This window comes from Carettochelys insculpta, chromosome 1, assembly GCF_033958435.1.
Source record: "Carettochelys insculpta isolate YL-2023 chromosome 1, ASM3395843v1, whole genome shotgun sequence".
NCBI classification, from domain to species: domain Eukaryota; kingdom Metazoa; phylum Chordata; order Testudines; family Carettochelyidae; genus Carettochelys; species Carettochelys insculpta.
In genome coordinates, this window is record NC_134137.1 from 57,033,619 (window position 1) to 57,056,819 (window position 23,201).

The 23,201-nt window shown below is 39.5% G+C and overlaps 1 protein-coding gene across 16 annotated transcripts in view; it reads right to left on the bottom strand.

Moving 5' to 3' along the window:
* Nucleotides 1–23,201, bottom strand: part of SUPT20H (SPT20 homolog, SAGA complex component) — a 59,433-nt gene that overhangs the window by 1,693 nt on the left and 34,539 nt on the right. For 6 of the 16 annotated variants that reach the window (XM_074986811.1, XM_074986725.1, XM_074986755.1 and 3 more), the window contains exons 15-23: nucleotides 20,037–20,069; nucleotides 18,670–18,787; nucleotides 16,670–16,778; nucleotides 16,252–16,413; nucleotides 14,189–14,501; nucleotides 11,612–11,766; nucleotides 8,411–8,466; nucleotides 6,703–6,834; nucleotides 324–429 (exon numbers count right to left, since the gene is read on the bottom strand). In XM_074986811.1, coding sequence (XP_074842912.1) covers nucleotides 324–429; nucleotides 6,703–6,834; nucleotides 8,411–8,466; nucleotides 11,612–11,766; nucleotides 14,189–14,501; nucleotides 16,252–16,413; nucleotides 16,670–16,778; nucleotides 18,670–18,787; nucleotides 20,037–20,069 — 1,184 coding nt within the window. Of the gene's footprint in view, nucleotides 1–323; nucleotides 430–6,702; nucleotides 6,835–8,410; nucleotides 8,467–11,611; nucleotides 11,767–14,188; nucleotides 14,502–16,251; nucleotides 16,414–16,669; nucleotides 16,779–18,669; nucleotides 18,788–20,036; nucleotides 20,070–23,201 lie in introns of those variants that run through there. The other 10 variants (XM_074986819.1, XM_074986772.1, XM_074986764.1 and 7 more) reach the window with 5 other exon arrangements.

Genomic DNA, 23,201 nt, shown 5'->3' on the forward strand with positions numbered 1-23,201 from the left:
GCACCTCATTTAAAGAAATACTCCTTAATGAAGTTTGGTACGGAAGCATTATACAATTTGGGTAGGAACAGTTCCGTGTGATTTAAGGACTATTCAATTCATGGAACTATCACACAAAAGGTAATCAGAACAAATGTAAGCTTTTAACTTGCAAATCAAATTTAAGTGCAGCATTTTTTATGTAATCCACGCTCTTGCAATAAATTGATACGTGGATTTTTTTACAAGTATGGGGAAGGCTTATATTAAACACCAAACTTCATTCCAGTATGAAAGTTATTTTAAAAAAAAAAAAAGACTCAACAAACTTTGCAAACCCATACCTGCAGCTTGAGGTTGCATAAAGCTCCCTACTCCAGTCAGGTTAATAACAGCAGCTTGCTGGGCAGATAAAGCTTGGTCTTGATTGGCTGGACATTGCTCAGCACTCTGGCAAAAATGAGAAGCTTGATGCTTATTGTGAACTTTGGTGTCACTGAGTAACTAAATTCAGAAGATCAGCATGAAGAGTACTGAGTATTTTTTTCCACCTTTCAAAAAATTGGGTTCTATTTTTATAGTGTTAAATACTGGTTAACAGAGTGACTATTTGCATATGTAGAGCAGCAGTCATACTTTCTATCACGATTCTATAACCTGTTTTGCATAGATGGGGGATGTTTTCCAGGACATCAAGATTATCTCTGTTCTTTAACAGAAGTCTCATTTCATCTTTGGCTGCAGCACAGGCAACAAGGAGTAGTAAATATAGTTTAGATCCAATCAGGTAGTAGTTCATCCCTCCTAATCCCCTGGAAATCTGTGTAGCACTTGAAATGGTGGTCCCCATGCAGTCCACGGGCAAGAATACCATATATAAACCCAAAACAACGGGAAAAAAGTGAAGTAAAGGTTGAACCTCGCTAGTCCGGCACTCCCTTGTCTGGCAACATCTCTAATCTGGCATGATTTTAGTTAGCTGGGGTGTGGCCAAGTTTCTCGTGGTCCCATAAAGTTTGTTTACAACCACCAAGTCCTGGCTCTGTGTTCTGTGCTATAATTTACCCCTAAATGTCTTTTAAGAGCTCAGCAGTAGAAGTGTTGGTAATGCTGCTATAGACTGTGTGACCTCCTATGGTTCAGCAAATTCTCTTGTTTGGCACCAGTCAGGTTCTGAGGGTGCCACACTAGCGAGGTTCAACTTGTATATTTACATCCTTAGATTTTGCCATCCCACCTTAAGTTAATAAGAGACCCAACAAAACCCCAGTTATATTCTGAAAGCAACAACTTCACTCAAGACAAAATTACTCTGCCCCACCACCCCTTTCATCTCTTACACATATTGGATCATGGGGGGATTGATCAAATGTCCTTTGAAGGCAATGGGTACTGGATCATGCCCTATACTAGAGTACTTACATTATGCATGATTCTTTAAATACATTCATGGAATATTGTATGAGACCATCTTACATAACTCAAATAGACTTGTAACACACCAGACCCGTTACCCACTTCACAAATGCACACCCAGTATTAACTTTAATTGTTAAGAAAGCAGAATTTGCCACTCAGCTGGCAAACTCATGAGTTCTTCAAGATTTCATGAAGATAACCACATTAAATAGTCACATGAAAAAGAAAACCAAGAAAAAAATCAGTTAAATTCACTGTACTAAAGAAATGGTATTATAATGTTAGGGCATACTGAAGATACCATAAAAAACAAAGACCACCTTGAGGTTGTAAATTGTGGTGCCAACGTCTCACCAAAAATCTACACAAATTTGTGATAACTTTATACATTGTGCTAATGGAATAAAATGTGTTATTTTGAGTATTTCTTCACTAGCCACTTAGATTTCAGCTCAGTTTAATTTATATGCTGGAAGAAATTAAGTTTGTAGTTCAATGTGTATGTAGAAATCCTAAGAGTATTGGCTAACGGATCAAAAACAAAATCAAAGTAATTACAAACAACAGAGATTCAGCTGATGGATTCCAACTGCCTTAAGAAAACAGTCACAGTGTCCTGTTATACTGCCACACATGCTACCATGTAACAGCTTAAAAACCTTTTCGGAAAGAAATGACATTGTAGGAGAACTTTCTTTTCTGCCATGTGGAATTCTAGGAAACTGACTATCTCAGAGAGAAAATTTGTGTTAGATAATTTCTTTTATTGGACCTTTTCTGTGTGTGGGGGAGGAGGTGGGAGAGAGAGAAGCTTTTGAGTTCACCAAGTTCTTTTCCTGGTAAGGTATTTTCAGACTCACAGCAAAATGCAAGAAAGAACAGATTATTTATTATAAGTAGTTAGCACATCCTAGAAGGACCATTCAAGGCAGAAGAGCCTGTTACCTCATAAGTGAGTATAATGTCAATCTACACTCTGTAATATTTACAATAATTATCTTATTGATGATTCTTCTGTACTTTTTGAAATAAAATTATATTAAAACAAGCTGAACTAACTAGCATGTACAAAAGGCCCCTGGCCTCTCCAGGAAAACTAGAAAAGAGCTGATAACTACACAGATAAACAGGATACAAAAGTAGAGCAGAGTGTACTTTTCCTTTCCCAAATTTGCCACATTGTGGACTCAATGAGAACCAAACCCCTTATCAGATGATTTAGGGTAAAGTCTCAATACACTAGGGAAGAGGATCTGGCAGATGAGAATGGAGTGAGGTTAGTCTGCAAGACTTTTTAGATTTTTTTTTTTATAGAAACATCTAAAGTCTTCCATAGTGATTGTAAACTGATAAACTGAGGCAGCAAGTACAGTAATGCAAGAATACACTGTAATTTAAGAGCCAAATACAGCCTTACACTTTCACTAGCACAGAAATCCCAACTCAACTGGAACTTCTAGGACAGGTCTAGGAAGAAGCTTTGGTTATTCTACAGTAGTGGGTTTCATGCTCTAAAGCATCTGGCACAGGTCATGATGAGAACTGGAATAATGGGCTAAATGGAGCACTATTCTGATGCACTGTGGCAGTTCGTGTGTTATGGTTCTCTGTTTGCAGGGGCAAGAACAGATTTCCCTCACACACTGAATGGCTTCTGCCCACATTAGTGCAAGGCCAGCTCATCTGCAATATCAAAACATCACCAGTCCTACCCTTCCCTTTTCTACAAGGGGCAGAGGAGGCTGGGTTCCAGCCTACAACAGCATCTACACAGGCCATCCCTTTTGGAAGGGGCATGCAAATGCAGCCCATTGGAAATGCAAATGAGGCAGAGATTTAAACATCTCGTGCCTCTTTTGCATATTCACATGTGATCTGGCTTCACGAAGAACCATTTCCAGAAGCCAAAGCAGCCACGTGGATGGGGTTCCTTTGAAAGGAAGCCCCCTTTTGAAAGCATCCTTCCTTCTGAAAAAAATTAGAAAGAAGGGTGCTTTTGAAAGGGGGGTTTCCTTTCAAAGGAAGCCCGTCCACATGGCTGCTTTGGCTTCTGAAAATGGCTCTTCCAGAAGCCAGATCACGTGGCAATATACAAACAAGGCACTAGATATTTAAATCAGTGCCTCATTTGCATGCCCCTTCTGAAAGTGGGGCTGTCTAGACGCAGCTTATGCATACAGGGAACCAAAAACAAGCTACTCCCCTATGTAGGAAAGATAGTAAATATGGGCAAAGACCGCCTTGTCTTAACAAGGAGATCCTGCATGATCTCAAACTAAAAAAGGAATCCTATAAAAAATGGAAACTGGGACAAATTACAAAGAATGAACACAGGCAAATAACACAGGAATGCAGGAGTAAAATTAGAAGGGCTAAGGCACAAAATGAGTTCCAACTAGCTACAGGCATAAAGGGTAACAAGAAGGCCTTTTACAAATATATTAGAAACAAGAGGAAGACCAAGGACAGGGTAGGGCCATTGCTCAGTGAGGAGGGAGAAACAGTAATGGGGAACTTGGAAATGGCAGAGATGCTTAATGACTTCTTTGTTTCGGTCTTCACAGAGAAGACTGAAGGAATGCTGACATAGTGAATGCTGGTGGAAAAGGGGTAGAGTTAGTTTTTGAAATAAAAAAAGAACAAGTTAAAAACCATTTGGAAAAATTAGATGTCTGCAAGTCACCAGGGCCTGATGAAATGCATCCTAGAATCCTCAAGGAGCTGATAGAAGAGGTAACTAAGCCGTTAGCTCTCATTTTTGGAAAGTCATGGGAGACAGGAGAGATTCCAGAAGACTGGAAGACGGCAAATATAGTGCCCATCTACAAAAAGGGGAATAAGAACAACCCAGGAAATTATAGGCCAGTAAGCTTAACTTCTGTGCCAGGAAAGATAATGGAGCAGGTAGTTAAGGAAGTCATCTGCAAGCACTTGGAAGGTAGTAAAGTGATAGGGAACAGCCAGCATGGTTTTGTAAAAAACAAATCATGTCAAACCAACCTGATAGCTTTTTTTGACACGATAACGAGACTCGTAGATAAGGGAGAAGCAGTAGATGTGGTATACCTAGACTTTAGTAAAGCATTTGATACGGTCTCGCATAATATTCTTATCGACAAACTAGGCAAGTCCAACTTAAATGGGGCTGCAATAAGGTGGGTGCATAACTGGCTGGCTAATCGCACCCAGAGAGTAGTTGTTAATGGTGCTCAATCCAGCTGGAAAAGCATAACAAGTGGGGTTCCACAGGGGTCTGTTTTGGGACCAGTTCTGTTCAATATCTTCATTAATGATTTGGATATTGGCATAGAAAGTACGCTTATTAAGTTTGCAGATGATACCAAGCTGGGAGGGGTTGCAACTACCTTGGAGGATAGGGTCATAATTCAGAATGATCTAGATAAATTAGAGAAATGGTCTGAAGTAAACAGGATGAAGTTTAATAAAGATAAATGTAAGGTGCTGCACTTAGGAAGGAATAATCTGTTTCACACATACAGAATGGGAAAAGACTGTCTAGGAAGGAGTACAGCAGAAAGGGATCTAGGGGTTCTAGTAGATCACAAGTTAAATATGAGTCAACAGTGTGATGCTGTTGCAAAAAAAGCAAACATGATTCTGGGATGCATTAGCAGGTGTGTTGTGAACAAGACACGAGAAATCATTCTACCGCTCTACTCTGCGCTGGTTAGACCTCAGCTGGAATATTGTGTCCAGTTCTGGGCACCCCAATTCAAGAAAGATGTGGAGAAATTAGAGAAGGTCCAGAGAAGAGCAACTAAAATGATAAAAGGTCTGGAGAACATGACTTATGAAGAAAGGCTGAAAGAATTGGGCTTGTTTAGCTTGGAAAAGAGAAGATTGAGGGGGGACATGATAGCGGTTTTCAGATATCTTAAAGGGTGTCATAAGGAGGAGGGAGAAAACTTGTTCTTCTTGGCCTCTGAGGAGAGAACAAGAGGCAATGGACTTAAACTGCAGCAAGGGAAGTTTAGGTTGGACATTAGGAAAAAGTTCCTAACTGTCAGGGTGGTCAAGTACTGGAATAAGTTGCCAAGGGAGGTTGTGGAATCTCCCTCACTGGAGATATTTAAGAACAGATTAGATAGATGTCTATCAGGGATAGTGTAGATAGTGGTCGGTCCTGCCGTCGGGGCAGGGGACTGGACTCGATGGCCTCTCGAGGCCCCTTCCGGTCCTAGTGTTCTATGATTCTATGATTCTATACCAGTGGGAACGAAGGGGCTGCTTTCTCCACCATGCTTCCTTTCTCCTTAATTTGATCCAGATTTTTTGTGAAAAGGCCCATTACTATTTGTTCTAGGCTGGGAAAAGGAGAGACACCATTTAACGCGTGAACTGTAACAGTTGCAGAAAACTACAATCTTCCAACTGATCCTGGAACCTCTGAAGAACACTCAGACATATGTAGATCTCTACAGAGATCCTGTTACAAGCAATTAACATATCAATTTGTCAATGAAATGTTTAGTAAACATAATTTTGTACAGTTCCCCTCATACTGAGCAGGTTAAATACGATTTTATTAGCTCTTATCTTCCTGCAGGATTTAAATGCATGACAAATCTGACTTAAAAAGGTGATTTTAAGGTAAGTCAGAGATAGAAAAAAGTTATGTTTACTTAAACACCAAAGTATGGTAAGTTTCCACTATTTTGTAACTGAAAGCCTGCTTACCCCATATGCATCTGAGTGTTAAAAACAAAATTTTCTGCTCTGCAATGACCAATTTTTAGGCCAAAGAGGAGATGTTTTTCACAACACTAATAAAGAGAGTGAAGGTGGTGTTTAGAATGCAATGGGTCTTTCAACTTTCATAATACTATATGAAGGCTTATTTCAATTTAAGACTAGGGAATTCCTATAAACCTATGCATCAGACATCCTATAGTACATGAGCAAACCATAATATGACTCATCAGTGGACTACACTATCTTTGTCAGTTCTTTGATGACCAAAATACAGCTGAGCAATATAGGAACTGTTAGAAGCAAACTATAATAGTCTTTTCAGTATTGTCATGACAACAGGGATGAAAGGACAGTGAACTTAACTGGACAACACAACTCCTTTTGACATTCCTAACTCTTGTAAAAGGAGAAATTATGAATGACTTTTGCATCCAAAAATATATCCTTGATATTAAATAAACTAGTATTGTTCATTTCCTGGTCCTTTAAAGAACTCCTCCAACCAACCACTCACCACCACCAGAAAGGTACAATTATTTGGAAGTAAGGTCGGCAGCTCAACAGTTTTCCAATGAATTTATGCACTCTTACTGAGGCTAACTCGCACACCTGTTCTCCCTGCTGTTGAGGACTAGAGGTTGCAGACTGCTGCTGTGGAGAGAACTGGGAGAGCTGCTGCTGCTGCTGCTGAAGTGGGTTGAAAATAAGTGAACCACCTGGAAGCTGTCACAGATTAAAAACAAAAGACATAATTCAATCAAATTCACATGCCTGCCCTTGTCCAGGGAGGAGCACAAAAACATCTAAATATTAAATTACACTCTTCCTGTTGATATTATAAAAAGCTATCATAATGAATTTCAATTTACAAATGCTGCTGGTTTTGAAAAAGCCTTGTTATTCCAGAAATAGCCTCTGCATAAGTTGTAGCCCTTGAGTCCTAGAGAGTAAAGTATATTATTTTCATTTTCTGAAGGCTCTTTCCCTTTACTTACACTAATTTTACCAATTGCACTGATTTCAACTGAATTATTCTTGATTTATAATAATGTAAGAGAGAGGATATTCAAGAGCACAGCCTGAAATGAAAGCCTTGAGTGTAATGTAAATACAAGCATTTCACTTTTATCTTCATAATCCCTCTCTCAGATGGAACTGTTACTGCCATATGATAGCTGCACAATTAAACTCTCATGGAAGACAGTAAATGTAAAAGTACAGATTCCAAGGACAAAGTTAAATTAACATACTAAGTCCTCCATGATTTGTAATATATATATTTTAAAACAAAGACCGTGCTAGCAAGCTGCACATTTAACCAGAACTGGAAGAATCCATGTACATATAACAATTTGACTTGTGTGTTTATGAACTGCACTGAAGTTAAGTATGCAACTGGTTAACTTACATTTAATTTCCTAGGGCCTGATCCTCTGGCTTGCTAAGTCTACTATGTTCTGTATAAGTGGCACAGACCAGCCACATCCTATGACTTGGCAGGCAAGAGTACAGGAAAGCAGCATGGGGGATCAATTCTACTCTAACGTAAGGTCCCAGAAGGATGTTGCCTCACTGAGATATAATTAGACCTCCTTTGCAGCTCTAACTTATACTAGACCTGATAGCTACCCTCCTCCACCCTGCAGTTGATTAGAGCACTAATGCAATCAAGAATTTTCCCCACTGAGTTTTATTTTGTGCTTAAATTAATGTTACTCAGAGTTTGTCTGGAATGATTTGTTTTGCACAGCTTTCTGATAGAGAGACTGCAAGTTCCTTGTATTAACTAGTTGACTTCGCTGTACATGCATAATTCATCTTTCTTAAGACCTATACTGATAACTTTACAGTGGATTTCTATTTCACAGTGAATTTGGCAGTCGTCAAACATAACTAAAAATAAAAATAATTAATTTCCAGTGAAAGAATAATCAAATGCTGAAAATGGAAACCTTTATTATGCAATTAGCCACTTGAATGCAAATTTTCAAAATCCACTATTTCTACAGCTTATTTTATGTCATTCAAGGCTGGTTGGTTTGTTAGTGGGGAAAGGTGGCTGCACGTTTCTTGTTTTATAAGCTGATTTTAATGATCTTTTGAGGCATCTAACAGTACAGACGTTTTCTTCTCTTATACATTTAAATCAAAATAATAAAATTAAACATTTATCGTAACGGGCATGTCTCTGAACACCTGGTGCCAAGGAGCTGTAGGTTTATGCGAGCAAAAGCACTAATCAACGTATCTACACGGAGTAATGCAAAGAACTATTAATGTGTCCAAGTATGTGAATTACCTGCAGTAGATTTAAGGGCCGAAGACCTGAAGCATTTTTTAAACCAAAAGGGCTGCCTGTTAAATTAAAAGTAGGCAACCATTACTTACTTAGAGGCACATTATCAAATCAAATACATCACACCACACCACACCAACGAGATTGTTTTTAAATAATCTAAGCTTACAGCATGGCATGCTTAATTTTTATACTTAAACAGAATAGTGTTGTTATACAACTGTAAATTGCATTATTATCCATACTCCGCTCAGAAGAACCAAACTAATCTGAAGGACTCAGAGGGGTGCCATTTTATTTTGTAATTTCACAAAAACCAAGTAGTCCTGTAGCACCTTAAAGACCAACAAACTTATTTATTAGATAATGAGCTTTCATGGGTAAGACTTATCCACAAAAGTTCATTACCTAATAAATAAATCTGTTAGTTTTAAGGTGCTATAGGCCTGCCTTTTTTTTTTTTAATGATTACAAAGAAACTTCTATTAATTAGTATTAAACACAATATATTGCTAATACTAGTACTATGTTCAGACTGGATAAAGTATGCAGAGAGCATCCTAGCAGATGTTCTGTAGTTCTTCCTCTATTTTTAAAATATATTACAATTTGCATCCCACACATGGACATGCCTGGAATCCCAATGAAACAGCAATTGCTGACCACTGCATTAGAGGAAAATATTGAAATGCTACAAAGTATAATGGCTTTTTACTGATCTCCAAATACAAAAGCATTTCCGCAGGATAAACAGCTAACAAACATTATGTATTTTGTGTCCTGCTTTCAAAAAGTTTGAAGACTAAGAACTTGAACACTTCTCATTAAGGAATACTGAAGCATATTCATATTGATTTGAACAGTAAAATTTTATGGCCTTTAAAGTGCTAAACACATACTTTAACACACAGTCTAGTGAAAGAATAAGGGCCTGAAGCACTGAAGTGTGTGTTCTCTTCCTGAATTCTTTTCTTCTGGCATTTGCGATTGCAACAGTTACTTTTGAACCTGCAGCGTAACCTACCTCAGAAACCCTGCTATGTGATCAAAACGTATAACCAGATACATAAAACACAGAATCATAGAATTCTAGGGCTGGAAGGGACCTCAGGTCACCTAGTCCAGCCTCCTGCCCAAACCAGGATCAACCCCAACTAAATCATCCCAGCCAGGACCTCATCAAACCAGGGCTTAAAAACCTCTAGGAAAGGAGATCCCACCACCTCTCTCAGTAACCCATTCCAGTGCTTCACCATCATCCTGGTGAAATAGTTTTTCCTAGTATCTAACCTCCCCCTCCCTCTCTGTAACTTCACACTATTGATCCTTGTTCTGCCATCTGACACCACTGAGAACAGTCTCTCTCCATCCTGTTTAGAGCCCCCTTTCAGGAAGTTGACGGCTGCTATCAAATCACCCCTCAGTCTTCTCTTCTGCAAGTTAAATAAGACCAAATCTCTCAGCTTCTCCTCATAGGTCATGTGCTCCAGCCCCTTCCTCATTTCCATTGTCCTCCGCTGAACCCTCTCCAATGTGTCCACATAATTTCTATACGGGGGGCCCAGAACTGGATGCAATACTCCAGATGTGGTCTCACCAGTACTAAGTAGAGGGGAATAATAATCTCTCTGGATCTGCTGGAAATGCTTCTCCTACTGCACCCCAATATGCCGTTAGCCTTCTTGGCTACAGGAACACACTGTTGACTCATATCCAGCCTCTCATCTACTGTAATCCCCAGGTCCTTTTCTGCTGCACTGCTTTTAGCCAGTTGATCCCCAGCCTGTAACAGTGCTTGGGATTTTTCTGTCCCAAGTGTAGGACTCTTCACTTCTCCTTGTTGAACCTCATCAGATTTCTTTTGGCCCAATCCTCCAATTTGTCTAGGTCACTCTAGACCCTATCCCTACACTCCAATGTATCTACCTGACCTACATTTCTCTAACCTAACCCCTCAAGGTAACTACTTCAGACAAACTCAACCTTAGCAGATCTGAGGACGAAGTATGGAGGGATCATCCCCAAATTCAGGTCACTGGGGCCTACACCCGAAAAGGGGTTTAGGTGCTATGGTAATCTACAACACCCTGACTCCTCAGCTGCCATCTAAACTTACTTGGTTTCTCAATTTCTGGTGCAAAAGTTGCCTAGGCATCTAAGTTTCTGCTTCTCATTGCATGCACCTCACTCTTGCTTTCTGGACACCCATAACCTAGCACAGTCCTTAAACCAGGAGAGAAGCTGGCAAATGCCTATCTTGCCTCTGGGCCTGATCCAACCAGGCTCAGAACACACCTGCCAGATCATGCTTCATTCCAAATACAACAGCAGCACAGTGATGCCACCCTGCTTCCAGCACAGTCATTAGAGCAGTCATGGGGATGTGGGAGATCTACGTTCATTCTGACAGAAGGGGAGAAAGGATTTGGACAGGGGTTTCCCATCTAAACTCTAGCCACTGAGCTGTGTGTTATTCTTATGTGGGTTCACTCTCAGTCTCTCCAGCTGAAGCTGTTTCTGTTTGGATAAATACTCAATGGGCCAGAGAAAGAGAAATACCCTACAACCTGTCAGGTAGCATGCACACCTGGATGCTGGCTAACCCCTATGCTCCAATGACTTTAATTATTTATCTCCAGTAAAACAGCGTTGACAGGAGAGACTAACCCAGACCCATGGCAGAAGGCCCCAAAGTCTAGCAAGTTACGTACAAGGGAGACGCATCTTCAAATCCTCTCTCTCCATTAGCTGGGGTGGCAATTGACTCTGGGTTTCCCACATTCTGAATGAGTGCTGTCTCTACTGAGCTAACACTTACAAGGGAGGCTCCACTACTGCCCCCCCACCCTTCAAGGGAAGGATATAAGACATATTTTTCTCATCAGCCTCTCCCATTAGCTATGTAGGCAGCTCCCCATCTAGTGTGCTGGCTTTTGTGGATCTCATTCATAGGCTCTTATTTCTCCCCGTTCATTGCACAGGGAGCCTAGGTGCCCAGCTCAGGCTTTCTGGATGCTGGCGTTGTCCTTGTGACTTTCTAAGCCCATGAATGTTGCAATGCTTAAGCCCTCGTGGAGCCAAACCTGAACACACATGCTATCCATTCACTGGCACACGTCCAGCTGCTTCATATTCTACTTTCACTGCACATCTGGCTGATGTGAAAGTTTCCCATGATAGGCTTTTTAACTGGTTCATACTAACCTGCTGCTGAGGCAGACTGCATTGCAGCTGGCAGCCCACTTGGTACCAGACCTCCTGATGGTAAAATGCCACTCAGATTTATGCCTGCAGGGGTTATGGCACCAGTATTACACCCCAGCATTGGGTTTGAGCCACTCATCAATGTCTGTGCCCCACTGCAGAATAGGAAAGAAAACATATTACATTCAAGTGGCACACATGTGCCTAAAGAGCAAGATTTTTTGCCATCCTGTCTTTGACAACACAATTAGCAGTGCATTCCAAATAAGTGCTCTTTAAGGTAACTCATCAAAACAACATTATATCATCCTTTTCATTAATTCATCCCAAACTAACATTAAATGAATGTTAATCAAGAAACACACCACGTAATCTCCACAACCCAGACATCAAGGTGTCTTAGAAAACACAAAAAGGAGTATCATAAAATACCTAGGAGGTGGAATAAACAGGTCCATATTCTGCCCTTGCTCTACGCACACAACTCACTCTGATAATCAATGATCACAGGGAGATGAAAAGGGTACAGAATCTTTTATTCTAAGCCTGCAATGTTTCTAAACACAAAGACCATCACAACCTTATCACAGCAGATACTGACAGGCTATAAGAAAAAGTTGGATGACAGGCTCATGTTTTCCTTCAGCAACTTGAAGAAATCTACTTAATGGATTTTGAATGACGAGTTGCTGCTGAGAGTTCAGATGAACAATTCACACCTCTGACATGGTTATGGTGCACTCTGCTTTACAGAGCTGAGAGTGAAATCTGCTTAATAGAAATCTACCTTGGTAATAACAGAATACATTTCACTATTGGCAAAAGTGCTTTTAAAAATTACAGAATAATTTTTAAGTCTTAGAATAAGTGTAAAATACTTAATAAAATTAATAAATCATAAATCAGATTCAGTGATGTTCGCTTAGTAAGTAACATTTAAAACAAACAAAAGGAAAGGTTCCTTTGCACAACACATGGGCAAGCTGTCAGATTCTTTGTCAGAGGATGTTGTGAAGCTCAAGGCTATAAACAGGGCTCAAAAAAGAACTAGATACATATTTAGAGGGTAAGTCCAACAATAGCTATCAGTCAGTATGGACAGGGATGGCATCCCCAGCCTGCCGGCCAGAAGCCACAAATTGGCAAAAGGGGATGGATCACTTCAGCTACATCTACACGGGCAGCCTCTGTCGAGAGAAGTCACTTTTGTCAGAGAAACCTTAGCAATACCTCTCTCAACTGACTGTTTCTACACATAAAAGCAGATCAAAAGAGCAATCTGCTGTGTTGACAGAGAGCAGCCAGACTGCCCTCCCCTCTCTCCACAGAATGGCTGACCAGAAGCTCTGCAGACAGGGCTGCCTGGGGAACCAGAAGCCCTCTCTGTTGATAGAACTGTCTACACAGGCACTCTGCTGACAGTGGCACTATTCCTGATCGGGAACAGGGATAATGCTGGCAGTTGAACAGCTGAGTTTTGTGGACAAATTCTCAGTGCTTTAGCCATGTAGACACTCAGTGAGTTTCGTCCACAAAAGGCCTGTTTTGTGGACAGAAGCTACCCATGTAGACGCGGCCTTGATGATTACCTGTTCTGTTCATTTCCTTGGGGTACCTGGCTCAAGACACTGAGCTACATGGACCTTAGGTCTGATCCAGTATGGCATTCTTATGGCCTTCTTACATACATTTTATACAGATTCTTTCACTCACAGGGGCTTTTAGACAAAATTTTGTCTCATTACTTTTAATTTGGGATGGTTTGCATATTCCATCTCCTTTCTCTTAGGCTACATCTACACGAGAGGCTTTTCCTGGCAAAACTGGACTTTTGTTGGGAAAAACCCCAGAGTGTCTACACAAAAAACGCGTTTTGGCAACAGTTCATCAACAAAACCCGGCACATCCTCCGGCAGCATTATACTTCTCCACATTCAGGTATGACACTGCTCTCAACAGTTTTCTGTCGACAGAACAGCCACGTAGATGCTCCAGGGCCCTTCTGTCAACAGAGAGGGCTTCTGGTTCACTACGCAGCTCTATTTCCAGAGCTTCCAGTCAGCCATTCTGTCGAGAGAAGGAGGGCAATCTAGCTGCTCTCTGTCGACAGAGCATACTGTTCTTTCAATCTGCTTTTATACGTAGACGCAATCTGTTGACAGACGTTTTCCCAACAAACCTCTTCTGACAGTCACTTCTGTTGAGAGACTTCTCGTGTAGATGTACTCATAACGATTAACAAAAAAGAACAAGTGGTAAAACTGTAAGAACAAAATCTCAAAAGCTATCATAGATTTTCTTGTTACGCATGCAGCAGCATAATTAAACCCTATACATCTTAAAATCCCAAACTATGCAGTTCAGTGGTTCTCAATCAACTTCATCAGCATTCAGATACTGGGTTTCTTTTTCTTAAGCACCTCAGAAAAGTGCACTAATTCTGAATTACACCATTAAAGGGTGAAACGACACATTGCCATTGCATGTGCTGAATAAGTTCTGACTTAATGAATACTGAACATCTCTGTAAATCAACGCATGGAAGGTTAAGAAACCACTAAAACAGAGTGTACTTACCACACAGAGCCCACTACATTGATGAAGTTAAGTCCTGCTGGGTTTGCCATGACCTGGGTAGAGGTGGTTCCTGTAGTAATGGAGGTTACCATGGTGGAAAGAGGAATGGTCATTACAGGCAATGCCTGGCTCAGAGACATTTGCTGCTGAGCAAATGGGGTTAACAAAGTGGGCTGAGGGGTGAAGCCTGAATCTTGGGGAGTATGGGTGGCAGAAGGGGTAATAGGAGTTGAGCTCTGAGCGTCAGGAGGGTGTGGGGTCGATGAAGGGGTGTTGGTTGGAGTAGGAGTAGATGGTTTAGGAGTTCCAGACCCTGCTCATTGAGAAAAATAAAAAGTGCTAGTTTGTTATAAAAGGCCAGTCCTTTTGTAAAATAAGGTTAATGGAATCTTACTCAGTACTGACAATTTGATCCAGTATTTTAAAGCAGTAAACTGCAAGTGTTAATCTCGACACATGACACGCGAGTGTTGCTGCACTTGCTCATGATTAAGGATGCAGTATATCACACAGCAACTTCATTGCCACTTTAACCAAAACACAAATTTATATCTTCCATTAAGCCCTTTTCAAATTTATAGTCATGACTGTTGAAAAATTAGTATTTTTGGTTCAAAAATGTCAAACATATAAGTTTGTATATACTGGCTGTATAACAGCCCCATGCTAAAACATAGAGAAAATAGCAGCTTCAACAACAAACAAAAAATAGTTTCAGTGATTAAATGCAGTCAATGGTAACCACCTAAGTTCTATCAAATAGATCTTGTTAACTATATTTGCCAAATTCCAGTCAAATTACAAGAGAAAATAAAGTCCAAGTTTTTGTGAGAGATAATACTGCATCTTTAAAAGTTACTGTGTAATTCCTTCTGCTTAAATGTAGAATGTACTGATAAATTTGTTGTGAATGCAGTATGTACAGTTTATCAATAGAAGAACCAAAAACCAGAAAAAGTAAAAAAAAACCCAAAAGCTCTTGAGGTGTTCTCTTTTTTAGCTTTCATGTCCTGCAGAAAGAAAGGAAAGAAATGTGAATGTCCAAAAGCTGTGGCCAAAGCTTTACTTACAGTAACAACTGTGTGCAGGAGATTTACATGATCCATACGAGCAACATAAAAAGGTGTGAAAAGAACTGTTAGAAAATTAACAAAATCTTTCTTATGTTTTTCTTTGTGCAAAACAAGAAGGCAGAAAAATTACACCTTTTGAGCTATCCGGAAGATTTCAAACAAACAAAAAAAACCCCACACTATATCACTGTGCAGGATACTGAAATGTTCAGTGTGCAATTACTCACAAAAAATGAAAAACTATGGCTGTGTTCTCTCTGTCTACAAATCTGTTCATTCAATGTCTCAAGAGGCATATTTTTAAAATTAGTTATGATCTATAATTACCGTATCCTGTCACGGTTAATTAAAAATAAATCAAACTTAGATGTCACTCATTTTAGGAAATTACATTTTAACACCTTATATTACGGTGTATAATCATCATTATTACACTTTAAGTAATCAGCAATGATTTGTAAAACAGTGTTGGAGGGTTTTAAAGAATCATCTCATAGTTTATTGTATCACCACCTCGGGATTGATCAGGTTAAATACATATACAGAGATACAACTGTACCAGTTCCTATGACATTTAAAAAGAATCAATTGCTTAAATTATGTAAATGCAAATTGGTCTTATATACTCTTACTTTTACACTGGAGGAAAGAACCACACTTTGGAATCTTATATATTGTCACATTAGCTATCAATCAGGCTATTCTTTAAAAAAAAAAAAAAAAAGAATCATACTGGTTGCATAAAATGTATTAAAACGTATACACAAAGGGTGCATACATATAAATATAGGTATATACAGAAAAACAAACACAATTACAATAAACATGAAATACATACAGTTAACAAGAGACCTGCCTGAAGCTTTGCACAACTTACACAATGTAGAGTACACTGTACATAGATGTTTCACCATTCCAGTGGTTAAGTTTATCTCAAGAAGCGTTATGCAAAAGCCTAAGATTTAATGGAGAATTTAGTTCGTGACTCACTTTGTGAAGAGCTCGCAGGCGACAGGGCAGCTGGAGAAAGCATGCTAACTTGACTGAGATCCATAGATTGTTTCCGAGAGAGACTGGGAGGCTTAGAAGGAGGAGGAGGAGGAGTCGGGGATTTTAGGTGGCCACTTGACTGCTGTGAACTAAAAATATTACCTGAAAAAGCACAATTAACACACATTATGGTTCTGTGGAGGGGTACGAGTAGGAATATTTTCAATTACATACATCCTTGAACAATACTGTTTAATCAGAAAGCAGTAAGATCAGCTTTGAAATACATTCTCCTTGACCTACAGAGGAGGTTTTACATTATATTTAAAGTTATTACATTAAGTAATGAAACCTCACTTCAAACCAAGGAAAACAGACAGGAGGATGGAGAGGATAAAAAAAGCTAAAATGTATTTACCTGAAGAACTACTTCCTGAACTTGAAGGTAGTTTGATGGGAGGAGGTCGGTGTTTTACACCCTTCCCTAATACTGAAGACTGGACAGACCCTGACAGGCTCTCTGGCTGCTAAAAATAAACAGAAATTGAAGAGATATTAGCCCAGTCTGAGATAACATTACGCATGCTAGAAATAAATAACTATCAAATTAAACATTTCTATTGGAATTCTAAAGGAAGGCATCTTTTTAGGAAGCGGTTTCCCTTTGTGGGAAACATTAGAAACACAATTTGCAACCTTTTTCACGTGAGGCTTTTTGCCAAGAGAGATCTCCAAACTGGTGGCAAAATGAATATAAAAAAAACTAATTGAAATTAAACTGTTTCATTTTGTATCTTGAATTTATTGCTAATGACATCCTAGGAGAAGGAGAATAACAGACACTCTTAAAAGAGAGAAAAATGGGTCTTACAGATAAATTATATTTTTCGTCTATCAATTCCGACCGACTGGGGATTTATGGTACAGAACCAGAGCACGGGAACAGGAATATAAATATTAACCTGTATGCAATGCAGTATAAATTCAGAAAACAAGTATTGTTATAAAAATACTGTCTGTTCTTTCAGGTTCAGGAACATGACAGAAGACAATATCAGATAAATAACTTGATAAACTCAGTTTATTATCTGCATATTTATTTTTATTTTTCTTAATGAAATTAGTGATTGATACTTTCCTTTCCTGTCAAAGGAATCAAAAGACTTTAACAGAGGAAATTAAGGCAGACTTCTTCACTTAACACTTGAGTAACTTTAACAATAAAATCAACCCACATCAGTTAAAAAAAAAAGATTAATTTCAAAAGTTTTCTCAGTTGAATTATGGTTCCTTTAAAGTTCTTTTCAAGCTGGATACACATGCTAAAAGCTGAAACTTAGCTCTTTGTATTTTTACAGAATGTGCAATTCTGCGACCTTTAAAGGCTCTGGAAAAAATAAAAACAACCCTATTTTTCCCTTTAAAAATCCTTTAAGTTCCTGCCGATGATAATCATAAAGACTTAGTTTTTATTTTTACTTTTCTGAGTACTGTTTTCATTATTCAAATTGATAACTGCTTTACCAAAGAGGATTAAACAGTCAAAAAGAAGATCTTCTGCTTCCTTGCTATGACTTTGCTGACTCTGGCAGAACTTAGATCACGATTTACAAAATGGACAGCTTTATTTATCTACTTAATTAAAAAGAAAGGATACCATAGGACAGACTGTAGACAGCCAGGAGGAAAGGAGCAACAAAACAGGAAATGTAGCTGAGGTTAATAAAGAGCTAGAGCTAAAATGTTCAGCAGAAACAACAAACACATAGCCTGATGGGTCCATCAGCACCAAAAGCTTTCAGCTAGGGGAAGTCCTGCCAGACATGTACAGACAACAACACCCCAATAGCATGCATCTGTTAAAGGAATGTTGTAATTTTGAAATCTAGTTAAAAAATCCAAACCATTTTTAAGAAGAGTTCACTGTTCATGCACTATGCCTCCACGTTCCTTTGTCAATTTTTATATTGGTTTTAGAACTGTATTTTCCTGTCTTTAAAAATGCTTTTCTTTGCTGTTCTGCTGCTGTATGGAAAACCTAGGTAAACTGTTAAGATGGACTACAGCAAATCTCTGAAATGGACTATAACTGCATTGTCAAAGACGTATTTTTTAAAACAATGAAAAGTTTGAGCAAACTATTTTTTCTAATATCTCCCAATTCAAATAGTGGTCTGAAGAAGTGGGTCTGTCCCACAAAAGCTCACCTAATAAACTATTTTGCTAGTCTTTAAAGTGCTACTTGACTGCTTTTTGTTTTGATAGTGTATAGACTAGCACGGCTTCCTCTCTGTTACTTGTAACAATATTAGGTTTAAAAAGTTCAAAAAGCGGTTTGTCCTTTTACTCCTTGAAGACATCTGTAATTACTAAATAACCAGTTGTAAATGTTAAGAAAGAAACATTGAGGAAACTCACTTCCATTTCCTTCCCTGGTGAAAGATGACTTAGGTTGATTGATCCACCTGAATTATGAGACATCTTCACAGGACATTTTGCTTCACTTTGAACTAGTTCCTGGTACTGGTTCACTACCCTGAAATACACCACTAAAGACTTTAACACAGGATTGCAAAAATCATTAACAGTTTTGTTTAGGACTGCACTGTTTATTCCAGATGTACATTAACTTTATTATAGTCTAAATTTCCATTGCCTACTTAATACTGTTTCACTTTTCTGAAATGCACATCACAAATACTTAAACTGATTTGAATTATGATTCATTTTTACTTTAAACTTCAGTGAATTGATCTGCAACACAACATTATGTAGAAATATAAATTCCCTTACAGAGATGGCTGATGCCACAATATTTTATTTTTTTTCTACGAGTTTGAAGAATAAATATTCACTTGTGTTTACTAGTGCTTCCCAACTGGTGGGCTGTGATCCCTAGTGAGGTCACCAAAGGCAATCAGGGCTATTGCAAGGCACTGAAAATCCCATGACAATCTAAAGCACAGAAAATTTCTCTCCAGCTCTCCCTTGACATTCTTACCCCTTAAGGTCAAGCATTCTGTCAGCCACTTGAAACACAAATCAATTATATAGGCTTTTACATTTTGCACTTCTCGTTTTCTAATAAATAATGGGGGTTGTGAAATATTTTGATTTTGAGTTCAGGGTTCCCAATCTCAAAAGGCTGAAAAACAGGCTACAGAAATCCACTGAGGATGTGAGAAGTCTACTTCAAGTTGTATAATGAACCACAGCAAATAACGGTAAATCTAAAATATACCAGGAGCTGGGGTGGGGTGGGGGCAGGGGAGGAGAAGAGGGGGCGTGGGACTATTTTCCTCTTGCTCTAGAAGTGACACAATCCTTCTCACAATTCTAAATCAACACTGTCTGAATAAAAATATTCAATTGATTTCTAAAAGTTTTACACTACAGTTTAAGTTCAAAAGAACAACCGTCTTTAGAGGCATACCCAATAGCAAATTTACGTGCACAAAGTCCCAGGGCCAAATTCCTCTCTTGAATGTTCTCACCAGGCTATCACTGTGCATCAAAAGGCATAGTAGGGTCTTCAGAAATTAGCAGAAGATGGGACAAGTTACGTGCAGTTACTTTCTTTCTCCCACTCTTCTCACAAATGTAAAGTGCAAAAGACACGACATCCCTACTCTTGTTGCACACCTTCACTCTTTCTATTCAATATCCATGTGACATCTGTCCAGGCAAATACTGCCATAGTAATGGAAGTAAGGTACATTAGGGAGGAAAGGGACAAACTCAAGCTGTAAAAGAAAAAAGGAGAAAAAAAGATACAAACTACTTACCTTTCAGCATCAGTCTTGGAGCCAATAAGGAACCTAAAAAGTGTAAAACACAAAGCTAAATAGTTATTATTTTTGGAATTCAAGAGCGCTCTTCAAAGGTCACAACTCTGAAAAAACAACAAAAAAACCCACTCTCTTTCGGAACGGGACTCATGGCTGCCAGCTAATCGACAAGAACAGTTAGCAATTTAGTCTTACATAGTGGACTGGAGACTGCTGAAAGCATGACTTCCTAACTGCTTCATAATCAATAATACAATATATTTAGAAGGACACAGTTATGGTTAACTAGGATATGGGAGGGGTTATTACGATACTGTCCCCTTATGAATCAGAGGGGTAGCTATGTTAGTCTTTATCCACAAAAAGGAGAACTCCTGTGGTACATTACAGACTAATAGACTTATTGGAGCATAAGCTCTTGTGGGCAAAGACCCACTTCATCAGATGCATATCTTTTTAACAGTGAAACTACACCAATGTAAAATGCAAAATAACACCAGTTTTACACACCTAAAAACAGGAAGTGGCAGTATGCTGTTAAAAGTGGCATTGCCTATTCTTTGTATTAAACACCATGGCATTATACATTTGTTTTACTACAGCAATGGGCAACCTAGGCTTATGAGTGGGTGGTATAAATTGCCCTCCTCCATCTCAGTGGGCTGCAAGGCTGTTGGAACCAAGATGGTTTCCCGGGATAAGATACAGGTTGGACCTTCTTGGTTCAGCATTCTCAGGATCTAAATGAGAGAGTATGCCGGACCAGGGGAGGTCAACTCCAGCCCCTCTGCTGATGGACTCTGAGCTTTTCTGGGGTCCAATTGCACACCAGGTGGGTCCCCCTCTCAGCTTCATGGCCCTGGCCCACTTCACTGCATGGCTTGGCCACCAGCCAGCTTCTGCTTCTGGCCCTGGCTGGTTGGCCCCATCTGCTGGGCTCCCTGCCACTGGGCCACCTTGGTCTAGCCCCCACTGCCAATCTTTGCCCAGGCCAACAGGCTGCACAGCTGCTAGGTTCTACACCCTCAGCAGGGCTCCCTTACTGGCCCCAGACCCAGGTACTGGGTTCCCTACCCATGGTCCAGCTCCACTGCCAGACCCAACTGCTGGCACCCTGACTCCTCTCCTGGCCACCAGCACCCTGGTCCTAATCCCAGATTCCAGATTTACCGCCACTGGGACACTGCCAAACCACAAATGCTGCCAGATGAGAGAGTCCCAGACCAGAAGTTATCGAACTAGTTTTGCTAATTGCACCTGTGTACCTAGATCTGCAGGATGTGCTAACTGAACTATAGCTAGCACCCTGCAAATCTAGGTATGCAAGTGCAGCGATGTGGAGGCGGATAACTGGGGATCATTTTTGTGGATGCAGTGCTCTGATTGGATTCAGAGAGCGTGCATGGCTCTCAGTCAATGCTGTGTGAATCAGCATGCCCCTGACTTCACGTGCCCTTGCTTTAACTGCATGTCACTTCACTAATACTTGTAGGAAAAAACAGTGAACCGAAACCAGTGGAATCTGGCAATCCTGCACATGGGCAACAGTAAACAAAATGTCTTGCAGGCCACACACACAGCCCCAAATGGGCCACATGTGGCCTTTGGGCTGCAGGTTACCCACCCTGGCTTACTGTTTAGTAAGTAAATACAGTAATTTGCTCATATAACAAAAAAACAAACAACCCAACCAAAAAAAAACATAAGAGCTCCAGGTATTCATTTTACTAAGAAAGGAGGATTCAGTTTGAAATATATTTCATAAATAGAAAACGAAATCTGTTTCAGTAGCATTTTAATGTAATGCCCATTCCCCTACAGGTTTTTTGCTCCTACTCACACCAATTTAGGATATTAGCACAGTAATTCTAACTGGTATAAGTCAAGGATTACGGATCTCGCAGGCTTTTCCCAGTAAATCTACTACTAATCTGTACAGTTCTCCTGAGAAAAATGACCAATCTTTTTATTTTATTTTTTTTGGTTCATGCAGACTCATGGTGTGAAGGGGATTTCAGATGCAAATGAAATGTGATTTGGGTGTATGTCAGAAACTCCAAAGCACTAAAATATTAAAAGAAATCTTCCTGTTTTCACTCATTATTTAACTTTTCCAATCATAACTTTCTCACAAGATGCAATGCTAAATAAATATTTTGTTTGTTATTCATTACATGCAATTTTATTTCATTCCATTCAGATTTTAAATTTGCAATGAGAATTGCTAGGGTAACCTCAGAATTAGTCATGTTGTTTCCATGGATTCAAAAGGCAAACTACTTTTCAGTAAAATACAAGATTTTCTGGATCTCTGACTTTTGAGGATGCAATTTTCAAATAAAGCTAAAGAGACTTAGGGAACCAAGCATCAGTAAGTTCTTAATATTGTACACCAGCTCTGGTATTTTCAAAGAAGCCAATTTCAATCAAAATTTTCCTTATGTACCTTGGAAAATCCCAGTTCCAATGTACAAACCCAAATGACTTCCTAGGATTAATTTACAGTTCTAGAAAACAAACAGGCAAATATGGAGACAATGGTTAAAAATAACTAAAACTTTGCAGTATAAATTGGTTAAAATTCAGAAGTAATAGAGAAGGATTAAACACTAGGTAGTGACAGAAATTAGCAACAGTTGAGAAAACGTGATCATGCTAGCTGGTTTGTGCAAGCAGGCAGACCCTTGTATCCCACGGAAATCAACAGAAGTCTGTGCAGGTGCAGGGGTCAAGTATCCAGAGCACCTTGCAAGATGGGGGCCTAAAATAAGAACTAGCAACGCACAGGTATAACAACAGCTGTGGGAAGCTATATACAGTCTCTCCATATTTATAAAATAGAATTAAGAACATATGTACCAGTTGTCATCCTTGTTTGTGTTATCCCCCACTCTTTGGCTGTGTCTAGACTAGCCCCGAACTTCAAAGGGGACATGGTAATTAGGATGTCAGGAGATTATTAATAAATAAATAACTTATTAGGCAAAATCTGCTCTGCAGCAACTTTGAAGTGTGAAACTTCAAAGTGCTGGCTTTGAGGAGTAGAGTGACTTCCAAGTACCCGCAGCTGACCCGCAGCTACATGCAAGCCAGCACTCTGAAGTTGCCACATGGGAGATTTAGCCTAATAAAATGCTGCACATGCACCACAACACTTGGTTA